Here is a 21,400-nt window from a genome sequence, read left to right as displayed (position 1 = left end):
GCAAACAAACTGGTGTACAGAGAGATGAACTCGCTCTAAAGTCAAATAAACTCCAGGCCATTACAAGTTGCTTTAATGCGTTTTGAACCACACAGGTCCATACCATTTCCAAAGTTCAACTCTGACACGCTTCAGTCAAGGCTAGCTAAATAGGTGGATGGATAAAGGGCTTCCAATAGTCAGTGTCTGTGAAAGGTAAAGAAGGCTGTACTGGGGGATGGAGGCAGGGATTGTTTTAGTTTTCGGGTTTAAGAGCTCTCAGACTGCCCAAGGGTCTGAGTCCTCTGCCTTGGTGGCCACATCCCCGCCCACGGTGTCAGGTTAGTGTTGCCAAGCACTTCCTCGTTCCGGTGCGCCCTGGACGCCGCTCCTACGCCCAGTGCCTGGGCAGCTGCTCAGGCGGGAGGGGGCCAGAGGGGAGGTGTCGCAACTGACTCCCTCCCTCTTCCCCCCCCCGCCTTGGCACTCAGTTACCTCGCAGATGAGCGCTCTCGCAGACTGCGGCGGGCGCCCGGGCGCCCGGCATGTCCCCTGAGTGTGCGCAGACGACGACGGGCACTGGCCCCTCGCTCACCCTGGACCACCAAGTCAATCGCACCCATTTCCCTTTCTTCTCGGATGTCAAGAGCGACCACCGGTTAGTACTGAGTGCCGTGGAGACCACCGTGCTGGGGCTCATCTTTGTGGTGTCACTGCTGGGCAATGCGTGTGCTCTGGTGCTCGTGGCGCGCCGTCGGCGCCGCGGAACGACAGTCAGCCTGGTGCTCAACCTCTTCTGCGCGGACTTGCTTTTCACCAGCGCCATCCCTCTGGTGCTCATCGTACGCTGGACCGAGGCCTGGCTACTGGGCCCCATCGTCTGCCACCTGCTCTTCTACGTGGTGACCATGAGCGGCAGCGTCACGATCCTCACGCTGGCGGCGGTCAGCCTGGAGCGCATGGTGTGCATCGTGCGCCTGCAGCGCGGCTTGAGGGGCCCTGGGCGGCCGGCGCAGGCAGCGCTGCTGACTTTCATCTGGGGTTACTCAGCGCTCACCGCGCTGCCCCTCTGCATCTTGTTCCGAGTGGTCCTGCAGCGCCTTCCCGGCGGGGACCAGGTGAGCCCAGGCTGCGTGCAAAGCAGCAGGTGTTGGGGCCAGCTAAGGTGGGGTGAGGGTGATCGGACTGAAGCTAGGAAGACGGTGATTAGTTACAGTAATAGGCCCTTTGTGGAATCCTTTTTGGCAGACCTACTGCCCAGTGCTCTGAAGTTTAATTTCGTCAGTTTCCCCACAGTGCCAAATGGGTAAGTAAATCCTCCCAAACGCTGTTAAAGGGATTCTCCCGGATTTTTGCAAAATGAACTGACAATTATAGGGCAAATTAAGCAACGAGAGCTTACATCTACAGGGGACAGCAGGGTGCAAGGTCGAGTTGCTACGTTCCGTCTAAATGTCACGCTACTGTTAACATCACACTTACTTCACAGAAGCTGGGACACCCAGCATCTCTCTTAGAGCTGGGCTAGTACTTAGAAGTACCTCCCCAAAGAGAAACCCCACAGTGGTGGGATGTCCCCTGGACTAATCATGTGACCCCCTGAACCCTCGATCACAGAGGAGAGTTTATTTTTGTCGAGGGGGAGGATGGATGAAGGCTACATCCTGGGTAAATGGCATCTTAAAAAAAAATCAAACCCTAAACCCTGTTCTTAGAAGTTTGTTTCTTGTGTGGAGTACTGCGGAGGCCGACGTTTGTCGGATAGTGACTTTGAATGAGCAGGGACCCAGCAGGCCTGTGGCACTTAATCAAAGAACATGTAAGCCTGTGGCCGCATCTCCCTGGGTACAGGAGATTCGGCCTGAATTGATGGGTGCTGCTGACCAGGAAGAGATCAAGGTATCTATTTTACTCCCGGCTAGTCCTTAGCCCAGCTATGCCTGAGCATCAGGGCAGGCCATATAGATGCTTCTGGAATAAGTGAATGTTCAGGCCTAACTCCACACCAAAGTGATCGGCTAGGTCCCAGGCATGTCCAGCCTGTATCCAGCTGTCTGTATGTGATACTAAACTATAAATATGGCCTGACACGGATGGCAATGCCATGCCACAGGCTCAGAATGGTGGGCACCCCAGGAAGAGCCAGGTTCTGCCATGGCTTATCTGTTTAAGCCGTTCTTCCACTGCGTTACAGCAGTACTGCTGATTTTCCTCATAGAACTTAAGGGATTTCTTGTTCTTGATACAGAAAGACTCTGGTTCCAAGAATTAAGACCAAATGGGATATCTTCAATTCCCAGATGTACTGTCCTTTTTCAAATCCATTTGGGTAAAATCCTATTTAGCTGGCAAATAACACGAAGAAGGAGGAAGAGGAGGAGAGGAAGGTCACATCACCTCCCAGCCAAACCCCAGACTGGAGCAGTACTACTGCGGTCCCTGGGGCTTGAGCAATGAGGACTTTGTGTTGTTCTCTGTGTATTCATCCCCCTGGGTGGGGATGTGTAGGACTGGAGCCTCCTAGAGCACCTCCAGGATTTTATTCCGGGGGCTTCTGTGGAGACCATGCCTGGAAACCTCTTGTTTTACTGAAAAACACCTTCTGGATTTCAAGGGTCGTGAGGGGGGCATTTGGTCAAGGCCACTAAGACAGAATGGGCTGACGCTGTTTTAGGGGTTCAACCTTAGTTGATAGGAGGTGATAGGAGCCTTAGTCATTGAAAATAGTAGGGTTGGGATGGGGAAACTTGTAATAAAAATGGGGCTTCTTCTGGCTCCCTGCCATTCTTGTCTTCTCCTCTTCCTGACTGTCTCTGTCCCTCTCCTCAGCTCTCTCTGTGTTCCTCTCTGAGCTTCTCTCTCTCTCTCTCTCTCTCTCTCTCTCTCTCTCTCTCTCTCTCTCCCTCCCTCCCCTTCCCCCTTCCTTTCTCGACTTTTTGAGACAGTGTCTGTGTTGTGTATCTCTAGCTACCCTGGAACTCTCTACATAGACCATTTTGGCCTTGAACACACAGAGATCCTCCTGCCTCTGCCTATGAGTGCTGGGATTCAAATCCTGGGCCATCATGGCCAGTTAACTATCCCCTCTCTTAGAGAATACAACTGTCTCCTCTTCTCTGAAGCTTTACTTCCCACAGTTTTAGCTTCCCTGGCTCAGTTACCCATGGACAAGTGAGGTCAGAAAATATTAAGTGGAAATTCCAGAAAAATAATCTTAAATTTTAAATAAATTTTATTTCAGTCTGTGGTTATAAATTGTTAATTTCTGGTTAATCTCTTACTGTGCCATATTCATATCTTAAAATTTAGCCTAAGGATGTATGTATAGAAAAATCAGTGCACATAGGGATCAGTGTAGTTCTGACTTCCATTATCTTCTAGGGGGTTCTAGAACATGTCTCCCTTAAGAATAAGGGGACCTCCGCATTCCATATTTTCTGTATTCATCCCAAGGGATCCTAACATGGAGAAATGTCCCAGTTCCTCAATGACTGTGGCCTGACATTGCGGGAAACATTCAATTTTATAAACTCAGCAGTTGAAGAAGTAAGAATGGGAGGGGGCAGGGTGGGCATAAGGAGAGTGAGGAGGAGTAACCACTTAAGAATGAAGATGGCAGAGAAGGATCTGCTCTAGTTGGAGGCAGGTTTCACGTTTAACATTAATTAGCAGAGCCAGGGGTGACAACTCATCTCTGTAATCGCAGCACTCAAGGGGCTGAGGCAGAAGGATTGCCGTAAGTTCAAGACTGTCCAGGGTAGAGAGTGAGGCCCAGTCTCTAAATAAATGCAGGAATAAATAAGCAAATAAATACAAATAACAGATGTCTGTTTTTCCAGTCCTTGGATTGACAGCTTCCTGCTTGTGGCTCATTTGCCTTGCCCAGTGGCATGCTACAAATGGAGGTTTTTGGATGAAGAATTATTTCCTTCCCAATAGCAGAGAGCACAGACAGCCTCCCCTACTCCCCAGAGCCTCTGCTGTCATGAGACCCTTCAAAGCCTTCGTCCATGTAGGCTGGGGTACCTTGCCGTCCAGGGGAGCTGATGGCCATGCTGGTGATTCTAACCTATTTAGTATCTGAGTGTGAGCTCTGGAGCCTCATATTCTGGAGCAGTTCCTGCTCCACAGAAAGCAAGCCTTCCCACCTCTACCCACAGTGCTCTCCTTGTCTCATGTATCAACTACATGAGATTGCCATGGGAACGGGTGTTTGAGAAATGAACCAACACCTGGTGCATCTACAGTTAAGTGCTCAAGAAATTACTAGCTATTATTAGTTTCCTTATCTTGGGGGCATAAGCATTTAAACATCCTTCAAACTGCGTAATTCTTCTAATTGCTGTAACCAGCTGCCGTTTCAAGAGGGTGGACACTTCTTAGCAACACTAACTTCTCAGTCAGGTCAGCTCCATCTACTCCAACAGGATGCCTGCCTGTTTGTGCTGTGACCTAGGCCTGGCCCTGGCCCGGTGGTGACCCACACGCATGGGTGGGAAAGACTATCCACTTTGGCTAGAATTTACGTCCTTTCATTCCACAAGCATTTGCTGGGCACCCTCCTCTGACCACCCACCACAAGTCACATAAACACACATCAGGAGGTGTTTTCACTAAGTGTGCACATGGGCCCAGATACTACCCAAGTCTGTAGTCTGGTGTGGTCTGTGGCCTAGTAACCCCACAAGTAGGGTTCCCATTATTATTTTCTGAAAGAAGAAATAACCAAAGTCAGGCAAAAATAGTTCCGGAACATAGCCTGGCTCTGACTCCTTTGGGTGCCATAGCCTCTGAAGTCATAAACCCGAGCCCTGTGGCCTGCCACTCTTTCCCTCCCTGACCTTGCATTATAACAGGAACCTAGATGGGCTTGGTTCTCACCCTTGCAGTGTTCCTTGGTGGGGGCCCGACAGGAAGTGAGATGACTTGACGGCTGCACAGGTTCAGAAGGATGTGAAGAGGGCTCTTCTGGGTAGCAGCGAGCACAGAACAGGCTGCATGCCTGGACAGGGAGAGCAGGAGAGCCAGGGACACCCTTTAGGATGCCTGGGGCGGCCTGGTGGAACTGAGATGGACATCTGGGAGAGGGAGGCCATTGAGAATGAGAGAGCACCTCCGGCAGGGTGTCCTTTGCGGCATGAGACTGCTGTTAGGGAGAACACTGAGCAGAAAACTGGGTCATCTGCCAAAAGAAACTGTAGACTCGAGGATGTAACTTAGTGGTGGAGTGTTTGCTGAGTGCGTGTGTTTAATCCCTAGAACGAAAAACAAACAAATAAAAAGCTATGGAAATGGAGGAGCTCTCCAGGGAGAGGTGGAGATTGGAAGAGGTAGAACACGGGCGTGGTGGCGGCCACACTTAACTCTTTGCTATGCTTAGCCTCCATCTTCATCCTGCCTGGTCCCAACACCTGAGCACCCTCCCCCCTCCTCCAACCCAGTTCCCTTCCCAGCACAGCTGGAACAGCTCCTTCTGCTCCTGTAAGCACCTGAACGTCCTAGAGGTCTGGTGATGAATGAACAGATAAAACACTGTTGCTGATGCTGCCGGTTCCAGTGAACCAGGCAGGCCGAGCAGTTCCAAAGTTCTTTTACAAAACCAGAATATATTTCAGAAGCAAAAAAATTCAGAGGCTATGATAACACCGTGTGTCCACCTTCCAAGCTCTGCCCAGCTCCTCTGCAAATCACCGACTGCAGAGAAGACCAGAATCGACGTGACGTGTCAGATGGAGTTTCCTGGAGACATAAAGTTAGGACACCAGCTCAGCTCTCTGATGGTGGCATGACACCTTTTTGTTGTGGTTTTAATAATTAAGCTTTACATTTAAATCATGTATTTACTGTTTGTGTGTGTGCATACGTGTGCATGCATAAGCCACAGCACATGCATGTAGAGGCAAGAGGACAAATTACAGGAGTTAGTTCTCTCCTTCCACCATGTGGGTCCAAGGGATCAAACTCAAGAAGTCAGGCTTGGCAGCGAATGCCTTTCCCCACTGAGCCACCTCACTGGCCCAGCTGCTGTTTGAAATAAGCATACACGTTGTATTTAATCACTGATGCCATATAACGCCTTCTAATGAGTATATAAATCTGTCACTTAGGCCAGTCCCACAGATTCTTAGCTCAGAAGGTATTGTGAACAGTTCCTCCTTTACTGCCTTGTCATACATCCTGTCTGGAGTGAGAGCTGTAAATCAGAAGTCAAAAGGGTACCTTCATGAGAAGAATTTGGGAACTTCCTTGGGGTAAGCGGATTGTCTCTGCTGGTCATGTTTTCTCAACTCTGATGGCGAGCTGGTATCTGATAACCAATTTTTCCTGAAGCAAACTCTCTTTTTCTCTCATTATAAAAAAAGAACATAGCAACACTGTAAAATGTAAGTAAAGGGAGAGGGAAGAGGAGCAACAGAGAGGGCAATGGAATTTATTCATAAAAGCAGAGGGGAGGAAATACATGCCATATTTGCAGGGGAAGAAAAAAAATTAGCAAAAGGAGGAGCAGGAGGTGGGGTGGAGTGGGGAGGGCACTGGAGAGATAAATAAGAACAAAATCTAGTAATAATATGGATGGAAATGTCAGAGTGAAATCCATTCCTTTGTATGCTAACCGAAAGTATTGGTAAATTCTGGGGCTGGTGATGTGGCTTAGTTGGTAGGGTGCTTGCCTGGCAGGCGTGAAGCACCCAGTTCAAGTCCCAGCACTGCCTGTATAAACCAGGTGTGGAGGTGCAGGTCTGTAATCCTAGACCCTGGGAAAAAAAGGCAGGAGAAATCCAAGATCATTTTTACTGTATAGAAAATTCTTACTGTATAACAAAGACTGTATTATCACAGACCAGTAAGGACTACATAAGATTAATATAAGGGGGGGGGGGAGGAGGAAGAGATAAAGAGAGAGAGGGAAGTGAGAAGGGAGGGAGATGAGATAAACCAACAGAACCAATGAAAATCTTGTAATTGAGTCAGGGGGGAGCTATAAAAGGTGAAATGAGGGGTATGTAAATCTTTGAAACAATGAGCTTTGCCTGGGAAGGTTCACAACAGGGATGCTGTCAATCTGGGCCTGGATAGAGATGGTTACTAGGCTGATATCCTTCCTGAATTATTCGTGAGTGTGTAAGGTTGGAGTGGCCTTTGTGTAGAGTTGTATTAGCTATTTTGTATCATTGTGACCAAAAGTCACAATTTAGGGAAGGAAGGGTTTTGTTTGGGTCAGAGTGTCTAAGGTTGCAGTCAGCCATGGTGGGGAGGGGGTGGTGGGATACAGCTGCTTGCATCACAGGGGCCAGAAAGTAGAGAGGATGCGCGCTCTCCCAAGAGCCTCTACTAAGAGCGCTCTTTCCCTCCTATTCCAACCTGCCTTCAGGCTGTGGGAGGTGCCTTTCTCCCCTAGTTAATCCTGTCTGGACACCCTCTCCCAGATACACCCAGAGATGTGATTCTTTCCTAATCTCCTTAGCCCTTCTCAGCCAGATCAAGTAGACAACCAAAATTACTCATCATAGTTGTGGTTCTGGTAGAATCTTTATAAGCAGGATCCCTTTCTTCATAATCTCCTGGCTTGATTTATCCGATCGTTTGGTTTTTATATTAGGATAGACACATGCAGTTCCACATGGTTCTGGTAACTACCAGGCAGGTGTGTGGCCTCGGGATTGTGTAGAGAAAATACCTTCCTCTATCATCAGCATTTTCTTATAAGATCTCATAAAGCCAGGAGTGATTGCCCATCACAGAAGGCGGCTTTTGGAGCGAGATTTTTGGAACTTTAAGAAATCATTCTGAGGCCATAATTTCCTACCCTTTGATATCGTTTTCTTTCACAAATATAGGGGTTAGAGACCACAATCCATTTAGGGTTGGAACCCTTTTTTCCTGACTGGGGCTTCAGCACACTTGTCTATATCTGTGGTCGCCAGTGTGCTAAAGAGGGTTAGCGGGCAGAGATCTGAGTTCAAACTGGAGGCTGCATGGATTGTTCCAGGAACAGCAGTAACACAACTGCCAGTACTCAAGATCTCAGAGAGACACAAGTCTCTATTCAGTCACCAAAATAAGGAGCAATTTAACAAGTTCTCTCTATTAGCTGGGGATGGCGGGAGTAGAGGAGCAAATTTAAAATGTCCCGCCCATTTACAACTATTTAACAAAGCTGGAAAGGAAAGCAACCTCCTCCTCTCCCTTTTCAATGTATGTGTTAGGTTTAAATTCTGGTAAATGGGAACCCACCGCCACTGATGTACTAAGCCAATCAAACCAAATTAATAAGTCCAGGCTTATTCTGAGCACGGCATTCCTGGGTGGTCCCATGGAAAGTTGAGGAAACCAGGAGCTTGTTCTCTGAGGAGCAGTTTAAATACCCTGTGGGTCCCATGGAAAGTTGAGGATACCAGGAGCTTGTTCTCTGAGGAGCAGTTTAAATACCCTGTGGGCATGGTCTTGAGCATCTCTGGGGAGGGGTCATCGTTTGGTGGGCTTTCTCAGGAGTGGAGTCTAGACTGAGGGAACTCTGCTGGGAGGGGACTTGGGATGGAGCCTCTACCTGAACATTCTAGACTCAGAGTTGTGGATATATGGATGCCAGGGACTGGTGTGATGCTTCCACCCAAACATCATGGCTATAATTAAAACATTTTACTTTGTTGTTTTGAGACAGAATCTCACTATGTAGTCAAGGACAGCAATTGTCATGCCTCAGCCTTGTGAAGGTTGAAATGACAGGTACATGGTGCCACATCTGGTATGGGTATCCTACCTTTTTCTTTCTTTCTTTCTTTCTTTCTGCCCTAAGTTTTATTGGTAGCGATTTATTTATTTATTTGTTTATTTATTTATTTTATTTTTCAAGACAGGGTTTCTCTGTGGGACGGTCCTTGCTGTTCTGGAACTAGCTTTGTAGTGCCTCAGACTCACTGAGATCTGCCTACCTCTGCTTCCCAAGTGCTGGGATTAAAGGTGTGCACCACCATTGCCCAGCTATTGGTAGTTCTCTTGATGTTTAACTACATACTTTTTGGAACAATTTGTTGCCAGTGAAAACAATTAACCATTAGTGTTTTAGACTGTTACTTTTGAAGGATGTTTCTAGCTTTAGTTTCCTCTTCTACGAAACAGGAAAATTAATAATGTGAGTTTCAATAAGGGTATTGCAAACATAACCACATCCCTACATATAGGAAGCAGTTTTTGGTGCACAGTAGATGTTCAATAAATATGAAATGCTTCTGCGTCTTGCTAATACTGGATATAAAACTATTTGACAACATTTTGAGTTTACTCAATTATGATTCACATTGGCAAATGTTAAAAATTTTGTTTTTCCCTAGTGTATTTTGTATTCAATAGTTATTGATCTAATTAATGAATGAATGTCTGTGGCTCAGATACATATACTACTATATCGAAAATCACCGATATGACCTTTTTCATTGTACGTGCTCTTAAATACATGTTCTGACATTTGGGAGGCTTTGGGGTAAATTGTGTTCTACTTACCTTTGTTCTTATGATCAAGTAGGCAAAAGGAGTTCAGGTATGGGAAGATGCGTTCATCCATACTCCATTTCTACGGGCATGTTTATTCAATGGAAGCAATGGTTGCAGTAATAGAGTTCCTACTGTCCAGTAGACCCCTCACACTTCGGCTTTGTAGTTAGTATCACACTTTTGAGTTCAGCACAGTGCAACCATAACCCCCCACGCCTTTCAAGCATTCTAGCTGTTTGCCCTGATGCTCTGTCCTATTTCCAGGGAGGAAGAGGGCCAAGGTCTGGGTACCACACAGTGTCTTGAAGAGAGATGGCCTATTCTTTGAGGGAGACTGACAGTTTGTGTGTGTGTGTGTGTGTGTGTGTATGTGTGTGTTGTTTGTTGTTATTGTTTTGGAGCTTCAAGTTTCTGCTTTTTAAAGATTTATTAATTTTTATTTTATGTGCATATGAGTGTTTTGCCTACATGTATGTCTGTGTGTCTACACGCATGCCTGGCGTTTGTGGAGACCAGAAGAGGACATTGAATGCGGCAGGAATGGAGTTAATGATAATTGTGAGCTGCCATGTGGGTGCTGGGAACTAAACCTTGGTCCTGTGCAAGAGCAGCCAGCTCTTTTAACCACTGAGTCATCTCTACAGCCCCATTGTGTGTGTGTGTGTGTGTGTGTGTGTGTGTGTGTGTGTGTGTGTATTACCTGAGGCAGGGTCTCATTGTGTTATTGTGTTACCTGGGCTTGTCTCAAACTGCTTGGTTCTTACAATTTCCTTGCCATGGTCAGAGGAGCTGGATTACATGTGTGTACCTGACCTTAACACACAGGCAATTGAACACGGTGCTCCAGGTAAACAATGCCTTAGCCCAGCTCCTGCTGTTTCAGCAATGTGTCACTGCCCTGGACCCTCAATCCTGTCTCCAGATGCTTGTGTGTGGTATGTCACTTCTAGTCTGAGACCTTTCTGCGATCAAGTTTCTCCTATTTAAAGAACCAAGCTTGTAGCTGGGTGGTGGTGGCACAAGCCTTTAACTCCAGCACTTGGGAGGCAGAGGCAGGCGAATCTCTGTGAATTTGAGGCCAGCCTAGTCTACAAGAGCTAGTTCCAGGACAGGCGCCAAAGCTACACAGAGAAACCCTGTCTTGAAAAACCAAAGCAAACCAAACAAAATAACCAAGCTTGTAAGAGAAGGCTCAAATATTCTTTGCATGTTAGCCCAGAGAAGTGGAAAGACCAGTCCTGGGAAATGCCTCCAGCTCTTCCCTGCCTATGACCCTGAGGTTCAGGCCTTCCTGGAGAGTGAGAGTTATAATTATGGTAGCCGGCTGCACCTGGGACAGGTGGGTGTAAGAGGCAATGTCGTGGGCAGAGCAGGAGAAGGTTCTGGAATTCACTAGCACAGCAGCTGTGTTGTGCTCCGTGTCATAGTGTCCCACCGCCCGGAACGAGAACTGGGTGAGAGGCTAAGGAAGAAGCCAGCACTGAAGTGATATTATTTTCCCTTTTGTGAACAGGAAATTCCGATTTGCACATTGGATTGGCCCAACCGCGTAGGAGAAATCTTGTGGGATGTGTTTTTTGTGACTTTCAACTTCCTGGTGCCAGGGCTGGTTATTGTGATCAGTTACTCCAAAATTTTACAGGTATGTTTGCTTCAGTGCTGTTCTGATCTTCACTCCGTCTGGGCCTTTCTGGTAGAACCTTAGAACTTCCAGGTCGGAGCATACCTTGGAGGTTCTAACAGTCCCATCCTGATTTGCTGGGCAGACTTTTTGCTACCCCCGTAACAGTGAGGGACGAGAGTTTGTATATTTATGTTGGCTTTTGTTTTCTAAGTCAACTATGTTCTGAACCTTTTCATCATTAAAATATTACCAGGTTATAAAAACATGAAGTTGAAAACAGGCACAGAGCTGTGTAATGCAAAAGTTGAAAATCTATTCTCTTCCCAGCCTTAATGACCCAGCTGTGGTCTCTGCTGTCATTCAGCACCACGGACGCTTGTGTGTAGGTTCAAATGGTCAGGTGGCTGTTGGCACTGTTTACTGTTCTGATCAGAGAGCAGGTGCTGCGGCTTGATAATGTCCTTTTTCCTTTTACCCAACACCGTATCAGATCTTTCTCTATCAGTTCCTGTATCTTATCTTGTTGGTTAAGAGTTACACAGCCTTCATCATATAGGTATGATATATTCATTTTGTGGACTTTGGAGTTGTTTCCACTGTTTTCCCACACAGCGGTAATCTACAACGTCTACTCTGTAAGGTTTTTTTTTTATGGAATTATGGAAGTATCATATACTAATATAAAATCACACCCAGCTTATGTATTCTGCTCACAAATTGAACACACTCATAAAGCGGCTCCTGGATTGAGGACAGAACTTGGCCAAAAGCCCTTCCTGTCCCAGTGACCTAATCCTCAGGAATGCCCACTTCAAGTGTGTATGGCACAGGAATAAATGAAGTCTCCTAGAAAAGTAAATGTGTGTACATAGACATATAAAAGATGGGCCAGACTCTGCTTCCTGGCTCATAAGGCATGCTCTGTGCATGGAAAGTACCACCCAACAAACACAAGCATGTACAGTTAAGTTCACTTGTAAGGTGTGCCTCCAAGCTCTTGAGCCCTCTTGGAGCTGGGCAGCAGTTGAAATTTATAGCATCTTTTGTGTGGGTTGTGATCAACAGGTGTGTTGAAAAGGCCCTGATCACCTTTTGGCCACTTTTATGACCCCTTTATGGTTGTGTAAGCCTTCTCACAAACATAACCCACCCCAGGCTAATCTCACCTAAGGCTGCTGGCTCCAGGTTCTGTGGGAGATAGTGCCCTTGATCTCTGAAGAGATCCAAGCTTGGGTTTATTCTAATATGTGAGGCAAATTCCAGAGTATGGAGCCCTGGAAATTGCATACAATGGATGGTTTCGCATATTTAATGTTATAAAAGAATTAAGTAGTATTACAAAATCAAAATGAAAGAAGAGAAAGAAAAGGATAGAAAAATAGAATACATTTTTACGTTTGTACTGTTTTGGTTTTGTTGAAGCAGGGTCTCTGTCTATAGTTCCGGAAAGTCTGTAACTCCCTATGTGGACTTGATTGGCCTGGAACTTGCATTAATCCTTCTGCCTTTGCCTCCCAAGTGCTAGGCTGCATTTTAATTGCTTTTTTTTAAAACAAACAAACAAACAAACAAGTATGTGAGTAGTGTTTCTCACGCAGGAAACACTAACAAATCTTATCCTAACAAGATCCTCAGGTGACATGACCCAGAGATGTTGTGCAGTTTACCCTAAGTCACCGGGCTTATAGGTGTCAGCTTCAGTATTTAAACCCAGGCAGACTGGCCCCAGAGTCCCATCCAACACTTCTACTCCTCAGAGGTTTGTTAAGAGTGCTACGTGCAGAATGTTGGCAGGGAGCGGGTGTGGTTCAGGAGTGTGCAAGTTAAAATCTGCCTAGAAGGATCTTTGATGAAGAGGCAGCTGGACGATGATGCTATGATCTAAAGCAAGAAACTCCTCAGCACAAGGGAGAGGGTTTCTGTGTCAGCACCAAGCTAAAGCAGGCTGTTAGTTATTGCACAAACATGAAGGACCAGTGAGGGGCCTGGTGGAGAGCAAAGAACCATGGGAATAGATGAGGCTTGGAAGGTTCTTTTAAAATTACCGAGCTTTATGCCTGGTGGTGCTGGCTAATGCCACCTTTAATCCCAACACTAGGGAGGCAGAGGCAGGCAGATCTCTGTGAGTTCGAGGCCATCCTGGTCTACAAGAGCTAGTTCCAGGACAGGCTCCAAAACTACAGAGAAACCTGGTCTAAACACCACCACCACCCCCAAAAAATAATTACCGAGCTTTGTGTCTTTACTGCTGGTTTACTTTGCTGTGTTGCTTGAGCCTGCTACTTGCATTCTTTGCACCCCATTTCAATCATTGCAAATTGGCAGCTGATGTGGGAGTGTCATATATCAATCTGTTGATTTCATTGGTTAAGCAATAAAGAAACTGCTTGGCTGACCCTCATAGTTTAAAACATAGGTGGGAGGAGTAAACAGAACAGAATGCTGGGAGAAAGAGGAAATGAGCTCAGACTCGACAGCTCTCCTCTCGGGGGCAGATGCCTCTGAGAGATGCCATGCCCCTCTCCTGGGCAGACACACGCAATGAAGCTCAGACCCAGGATGGACGTAGGCTAGAATCTTCCTGGTAAGACCGGTGCTCACAGATTATTAGAGATGGGTTGATCGGGATATCAGAATTAGCCAGTAAGGGCTAGAGCTAAAGGGCCAAGCAGTGTTTAAATGAATACAGTTTGTGTGTTGTTATTTCGGGCATAAGCTAGCCATGTGGCCGGGGTGCTAGGGACGCAGCCCCGCCGCTCATACTACTACAGGCAGCCTTAGTTTCTAGGGTGAAGTTGCATAAGGCGAGGCTGTGAGAACTGCCCTCCTGGGCACAGTAGGCCCTGAATAGTACGGCAGATGCTATTTGCTAGGCTGGGCTGTTCTTCTAACCCTTCCCTCTGCAAGGGACAGCAGCATCTAAGCTCCCCTTGTGGGCTTCCACTTGTGAGACCCGGAGAAGTCAAGAAGGCTCTGGTGACACACCCTCCTGTGGGGAGTGTGATTTCCCCTCCACCGCAATCTCAATCTCAAGACTGGGCCTTTCTGTCAGGGAAGATCAGACAGCCCCTTCAGGATGAGGGAGAGGAGAGAGCCCTCCCTCCACTCCTCTGGACAACAGTGTACCAGCTCTCCCCACACTTGAGTGGAAACTCTCAGCCCTGCACATCCACACCTCAGGCCCCTGCACAGCTTCCATGTGCAGCAAAGGCCTGTGTGGTTTGCAGCTGTGGAAAGCCACCTGAGTGCTAGGTCACAGTCCAAATTTAAACCCCTTGCTTCCTTACACACAAACCAGATCCAGAGCCCCTACCTAATCTGGGCTGTAGCAGGAGGTCACTTGTTCGTCTAGGCCACCTGGCTATCTTAGACCTGAAATAATCACACAGATACTGTTTTAATTAAAACACTTCTTGGCCCATTAGCTCTAGCTTCTTATTGGCTAACTCTTATATTAGTTTAACCCATTTCTACTAATCTGTATATGACCACGTGGCAGTGGCTTACTGGGAAAGATTCGGCATGTCTGACTCTGGCGGCTCCATGGCGTCTCTCTCTCCACGTTCCTTCTCCCAGCATTCAGTCCAGTTTTCTCCGCCTACCTAAGTTCTGCCCTATCAACAGGCCAAGGCAGTTCCTTTATTCATTAATGGCAATCACAGCACAGAGTGGACTCCCACATCACTGGGCAATTTGCCTTCTCCCTGAACCCAAAATTCCCTCCTGACTCATGTGTAGGTGGGAAGTGTGTCAGAGCCTGGACAGGGCCTCACGGTTAGCATCTTCTCCCCAAGAAGGTGCACAGCCCAGGCACACTAAACTGGCCCTCCTGCCCGGCCTTTTCTTCCAGGAGCACAGCTATCGACTCCACTGAACATCAATATTGAATTAGCCACATTCGCTGGTCGAGGATCTATCGCTCCATGCCACCTCACCAGTCTTGCCTCCTCTTCCTGTCTCTACCGCCTCTAACTCAGGCTCCATTTCTGGGCTCGGAGGGTGTTCTTCTCCTATTATCCTATTCTTTAACTGCAAAGCAGCATCTTTCAGGCTGCCCTCTGGAGCTCCATGGGACAACGGGTGTACAGAGAGAGTCCTGCAGACAAACTTAAGAAGTACTGAATTAGCTGCATGGGATTCTCTGCTGTGAGACTTGAGAGCCTTTTTATGCTAATACACTTTGGACATCTCCAACACATGAATTAACCAGGTGGTGGTGCTAAATCTGATCACAGAGCCCACTTCCGCATACAGAGCGTCTCTCCTGCTGGTCCTGCACAGAGCCCCCAGTAGGAAGCCCTGCTCTAAGCTTCACTGGTTCTGACCTGAGCAACGGTTCGGAGTCGGCATCCAGCTGCCTCTTCCCCTGCTGATCTTGTTTCATGTGCTGGGCAGTGACTATTTTTGCCCTCTTCCCTCTCTGCTTCCTCTTTCCTTGTGACTCAGACATACCATACGTTTTCAGTAATATTTTTCTTTTTTTTTTCTTAATATTTATTTATTATGTATACAATATTCTGTCTGTGTGTATGCCTGCAGGCCAGAAGAGGGCACCAGACCCCATTACAGATGGTTGTGAGCCACCATGTGGTTGCTGGGAATTGAACTCAGGACCTTTGGAAGAGCAGGCAATGCTCTTAACCTCTGAGCTATCTCTCCAGCCCCAGTAATATTTTTCCTATTGACAGTTTTCCCAAGGGAATAGGTTCTCAGTGATTCCTAAGTGCCTTGGATCAGACTGGGAAGGCTGGCAGCTTGTGAGAAGACTTACAAGTTTACCCAGCAGCTATAAGGATGATAGGCTGTGATGTCTCTGCCGTTGTAACTGTGCTCCTGTGCTTCTTATTCTCCCTTCCACTGGCCACATACACAGGGCGTGGGAGTGCAGTCTGCGCTCTTACTTCTTGCTCTGGGTCCAGCCTCTTCAAGAGAGTTTAGCATCTAGCAGGGAAATATTTCTCGGTAACTATTTGTTGAATGAACCAGTGACGCTGTGGCATGCAGATGGAATTCCCTCTGCTTATCGCAGAGTTTAGCTGAGGGACAAAAATCTGCTTCAACAGAACACGAAGCCTGGGCCTCACTACCTACCACTGGGGACTGTGGTCAAGTAATAGGCTTAGATTTGGGTCCTGAGTTCTGAAGGCACCTGTTGAAGTTTCCAGGTTCTTGTGTTCTAGAAAAAAATAATTGCACCAGGGACACATAATAATAGACATAGGGATAGGTAGATTATTAAGAGGAAGCCATCCCTGAGAATGGGGGTAATCTAATGTAATGAGCTGTAAGAAGGCTTCCGTGTTAAACACCCCCAAAGTGGGCCTCTAGTGCTATAGCCCTTCGTGGGTAATTTACATAGCATTTAGCTCTCCTTTGGTTGTATATTGCACACGTACATGGCAGGCAGGCTTTTCTTGAACATGCTTTGTTGTCGCATGGGGCTTGGTAGGCATTTCCAGTCCTTTGCCATCTGGCTTTTTCATGTGTTTATTGACTCTACTCTCTCCAGTTCTTGCTTTCCTCCAGAGTCATATTTCTTTGGAGGTAGACCTCTGGGAAGGTGGGTCTTCTCCTCTGATGATCCTAACCACCACACTGCTGACTAGCCAGTGAGCGCCACGGAGGAGGCTAAACCCTCAGGGCCCCAGCTTCTGTCAATGGGAATCCCCTTCCCTGCCAGCCTCCAGCTGGTGTGTCCTGGCATGGCAGAGAGGTGCTGGGTGGGAATAGGGTTCCCTCCTGGTCTTTCCAGTGAGTCACAAAAGGTCTGTTTTAAAGATGGACTTTGTTAAAAAAGGTCTAGAGAGAAAAAGTCCGAACCAAGCAGCTGCGTGGGATTAGCACCTCTTACGCCCTAGTGAGCAAAAGTCACCTCGACAGTTCCAGAGAAGTGTGCAACCCTGGGTCCCCCTCACTGAATCCAAGTGTCTCAAAGTGGGTCCCATTGGACATGGGAAAAAACACAACTCTCAGTTCAAAGACGATGAGACATAATTTATTCTGGAGCCAAATATGAGTGGCCATGGCCCAGGAACATAGATTCAGGGTTCCCCTATGGTAATTGTATGGTAATTGTTTTGTAAAGTGTTTTTTTTAAATAGTAACAGAAAAAAGAAAGTCACAAACCAAGATGGTTTTCAGATAGCATTTAGTGGGAACATCAGGTGGATGAGCTCCAGCCAAACAAGGAAACCTTTGCTGTAGGCCTCAGATGCCTTCTGATGACATCCTTAGCTCTTAGTGGAAGCGACTGGCCTGTTGAGTAAATACATTATAAATGGCTGCACCTGTGGGTCTCAAGGCTCTTAGGCCAGACAAAGAGGCAGGTGTGGAATCAGGGGTGCTCAGAGTGGCCAAAGATAAATTATAACTGGGCTTGGCTCTGCAGCAGTCCGGCCTCTCTGATGTCACCAACATTCTAGTTGGCTCATCAGCCCTGCAGAAGGGTTAGTGGCAGGTGTAGCTCCTTCCAGGAACTTTTCTTCACAGACATTTTGTGTTTTACCAAGTTCTCAGTGGTCACAGAGCACTTTCTTATGAGCGCTGCCCCCTCCCAATGTGCAATATGCCAAAGTGAAGAGGAGCATGGGCATCCCTATGTGGGGCTCCCAAGGTGGGAGAACCCTAGGACACCCACCCCGTTTGTTTTGAGGGTCAGAGTTAACCCCCAGAAGGTAATGGAGCACTTCATAAAAGCACTGGAGGCATTCCACCAAAGCCAGAGACATTTGAAACCCTGGCTAGATGCTGATGAGTCTGGCTGTCTAATGTGGGCTGGGGAGCAAGGAAGGACTCACATTTTACGACAGTGCCTCATTTTCTTCCTGATTGTACAAACTGTGGGGACTGTGGCTTGAGGAGGAAAAGCAGCATCTGTTGGCGGGGCGGGGGCGGGGGGCGGGGGCGGGGGGCGGGGGACCTCCATGCGCTTGGCCAGGAGTCAGCCGCTTTGTTTATCACAGCCACCTTCTGTCCTGCACCTGCAAGAGCCCAGGCCCCACGGAGCTGGAATAGTCTGCTGAGCCACCCCCACCAGCATGGCGGAGTAGGCGGGGCCCTAAGTAGTATGGACCCCCTAGGGAGGGGGCTGTTACTATTTAGTAGCAGGAAAATGAGTTTCAGCTGGTAACTTACATTTCCTGCGAATCAATTTGCAAGAACAACAGCGGTGTGACAGCGCAGGGGCTATGCGAAGATTAAAGGTGACAACCAGTGAAATAAATGTCTCACACGTGGCGGGGCGCCAAGAGGAAAGCGCAGCCGTCCTGATTGCTCTCTTCCTGGCGTTTTGGTTGTCAGGCACGTTCAGAGGGTTCGGTTCACTGGGCACCTGCTGTCCTTGTCTCTATCACAAACAGAGTGAGGGGCACTTGTGCAATCGGGCAGTAGTTAAGCATCTATCCTTCAATTAGGGTATTAAAAGAATTGTGAGGAGAACATTTTAGGCCATTTTGATGAGCTAAACTTGCCCAAATTGTGAGTGATGCTAATGACATTAAAATTACTTTCTCTCTTGAGATGCAGGTTTTAGGAAAATAGGCCCCACACCTTATACAGAATTGGCAATGTGGCTAGGAGAGACAGGGCCTGGGCCAGCCACAGCAACTGAAGTTGGTAAGGACCACTAACATGGTCAAGACATAACCCATTGGCTCTCTTTCCTCGGGACAGAGGTAACAGACTGGCAGGCACATCAGGCCTATAGACAATGTCCTTCACATTCCAGGTTAGGAGTGCCCAGTCAGACTGCAACCCACCGTCTCTAGCCCCACCCCAATCCACCTGGGCTTCCTTCCTCAGTACTATAAAAGAAAAACCAGCCAACAGAAGACCCCTGACTCCCGCCGTGACCTGTGGCTCCAGTTCTTTGTGTTTTCCTGCAGATCACAAAGGCGTCAAGGAAGAGGCTCACGCTGAGCTTGGCATACTCGGAAAACCACCAGATCCGAGTGTCCCAGCAGGACTACCGGCTCTTCCGCACCCTCTTCCTGCTCATGGTCTCCTTCTTCATCATGTGGAGTCCTATCATCATCACCATCCTCCTCCTCTTGATCCAGAACTTCAGGCAGGACCTGGTCATCTGGCCGTCCTTCTTCTTCTGGGTGATGACCTTCACGTTCGCCAACTCCGCCCTGAACCCCATCCTGTACAACATGTCGCTGCTCAGGAACGAATGGAGGAAGATTTTTTGCTGCTTCTTTTTCCCAGAGAAGGGAGCCATTTTTACAGACACGTCAGTCAGACGAAATGACTTGTCTGTTGTTTCCAGCTAACTAGCTGGAGCCAGGTGAACCGTTGTGTGCATGTAAAGGGGGTTGCCTTCTGAGGGAGTCACTGGTGCACCCTGCTTTAAGAAAATCCAACTTCCAATGGCACACATCTTCAGGGCCAGCAAATTAAGGAATGACCACTCCGTATAAAAATATTTTTTTTCGGCTGGGCGGTGGTGGCGCACGCCTTTAATCCCAGCACTCGGGAGGCAGAGGCAGGCAGATCTCTGTGAGTTTGAGGCCAGCCTGGTCTAGAAGAGCTAGTTCCAGGACAGGAACCAAAAAAGCTACAGAGAAACCCTGTCTCGAAAATAAAAAAAAAAAAAATATTTTTTTTCTTAAAAAGACTTTCTATGGGTTGCTTTTTATGGACTTTTTTAGTGTTTGTAATATGATTGAGTTAATAAATTTTTATTTATAACTGTTCCTACATATAAACTTGTACCTTATGACTGCTGAAATAAACCTTGGAGGTGATTCAGGGCTCAAATTTCTTGGTAAAAGGTCACGGCCACCCTAAGTCCCCACCTTGGGTACATAAGGCCTTTAAATAATTTATTCATTCATTCCAAGACTGCTTAAGAAATTTCCAAGGAGTGATTAGACGTGACTTTTTCCCCCCATTTATTAAAAATGGGCAGGAGACATGACTCAATGGTAGTATGATTGCCTAGCAAGTGTGTGAGCCTGAGTTCAACCCCCAGCATTATATATATATACAGAAGCAGCAGCATTATAGACTCAAAGAGGGGAGGATGAGGATGCTGGAGAGGGAGGTCAGGCGTGGTTGCTTTAACACTCCATTCATCAGAGGCCTTTGAAACACCTGCTATGGCTGTGCAATGTTTTCGTGCTTGGAATCTCATGGTAAGGACGAGAGCCCTGGCTCTGTTCTCAGGGAGCTCACCTTCTCATGGGGGTGGGGGACCACGAATGCTAAACAGAAGTCAGTGAGGACTGGAGCACCTTAGAGTGAAGAATCACTAGCAGAAAGTGAGACAGGGTGCTGTGGGGGTGATGGTTGTTTATATGGGGTAGGAAGGGTGGGTTTAGGAAAAACTGAGGAGCAACAGTTGCCTTGAAAGGCTAAGGGCTTCAAGAAAGAAGCACTCATGTGGATTTGGAAGAAGGACCTTTGCGGGAAGAGAGGCTGGCGAGCTCTGTGGTCCAGGAGCAAACCGTTGACTGAGCCTTCTTTGTATTAGATGCTAGGAGAGAGGTGCTGCCCTGGTGCCCATCGACGGATGCCAATGACGTTCCAGCGCTAGGTCAGGGAGGGCCTGGCAGGCCAGCATAAGGAGTTCATGCAGGGTTCGGTGGGCAGCACCGGAGGTTTGTAACAGGAGACCTGAGCCATGAGCACTTTGGCTCCTCGGCGAGGCACAGGTTCAAAGGAACACAACTAAAAATGGAGACAAGGTGCGCAGCTGCTTGAAGGAGGGAAAGTCGATGGGACCTTGAAGGTGCGTGGCTTTCGTGAAGGTTTGTGTGAAATCATCTAGGGCTATGCTTGGGAAGGCGGGACAAACAGTTTGCTTATGGAGGGTGAAGATGAGGGAAGACAGCAGTCAAAGATGCCTCCTGGTTAGAGCCTGGCACTCATTGGACAGTGGAGCAGACGACAAAACTGGGGCAGACTGGGAAACAAATCGGGTTTCATTCAGAGCATGGGCTTGCAATCCCAGTGAGACAGTCCTAGAATAGACTACTGGATAGAGAGACCCAGAATCGGGCCTGGTGTTACAATGTTGTTGGGAAATGCAGATGGTGTTTAGGGACCTGTGGTTTTATGAAATAGTCCCTGAGATGAAGAAAGGGAAGAAACCAGAGTCAAGGACTGAGTCCCAGGATATGCCAACTCGTAGGGCTAAGATTTATGGGGACCATGACATTAAGGACAAAATAACAAGGTGTCTTTGTTCTTATATGGTTAATAAATGTGATACATTGGCGCTCTGTTTTGAAGGCATATGTGAGTATCTTAGGTCTGTGACATCGAACTGAAGCTCAGGAGACAGGCCGTGTCAGCTTGTTC

At 47.6% G+C, this 21,400-nt stretch overlaps 1 protein-coding gene across 2 annotated transcripts; it reads left to right on the top strand.

Annotated features, from left to right (window-relative positions):
- Positions 1 to 346: 346 nt before the first annotated feature.
- On the top strand, positions 347 to 19,842 carry Ffar4 (free fatty acid receptor 4). Of its 2 annotated transcripts, XM_041661595.1 has the most exons (3): positions 350 to 1,097; positions 10,985 to 11,113; positions 18,979 to 19,842. In XM_041661595.1, the coding sequence occupies exons 1-3, from the start codon at positions 525 to 527 to the stop codon at positions 19,366 to 19,368; spliced, it is 1,092 nt and encodes a 363-aa protein (XP_041517529.1). In that variant the 5' UTR covers positions 350 to 524; the 3' UTR covers positions 19,369 to 19,842. The 2 variants fall into 2 exon arrangements, with proteins under 2 accessions (XP_041517530.1, XP_041517529.1); XM_041661596.1 differs by lacking the exon at positions 10,985 to 11,113 and having other exon boundaries at positions 347 to 1,097.
- Positions 19,843 to 21,400: the final 1,558 nt, after the last annotated feature.

The sequence above is a fragment of the Microtus oregoni genome, unplaced genomic scaffold (assembly GCF_018167655.1).
Source record: "Microtus oregoni isolate MIOR12 unplaced genomic scaffold, Mior012 000012F_ref0000307, whole genome shotgun sequence".
Classification (NCBI taxonomy): domain Eukaryota; kingdom Metazoa; phylum Chordata; class Mammalia; order Rodentia; family Cricetidae; genus Microtus; species Microtus oregoni.
This window is presented reverse-complemented; position numbering and strand designations above follow the sequence as displayed.

Bases quoted from the DNA above. Each gene is read 5' to 3' on its own strand.
- Ffar4 (XM_041661595.1), top strand. From the start codon at position 525: ATGTCCCCTGAGTGTGCGCAGACGACGACGGGCACTGGCCCCTCGCTC. The intron at 1,098-10,984 runs GTGAGCCCAGGC...TTTTGTGAACAG, and splicing joins GCCTTCCCGGCGGGGACCAG to GAAATTCCGATTTGCACATT. The intron at 11,114-18,978 runs GTATGTTTGCTT...GTTTTCCTGCAG, and splicing joins GTTACTCCAAAATTTTACAG to ATCACAAAGGCGTCAAGGAA.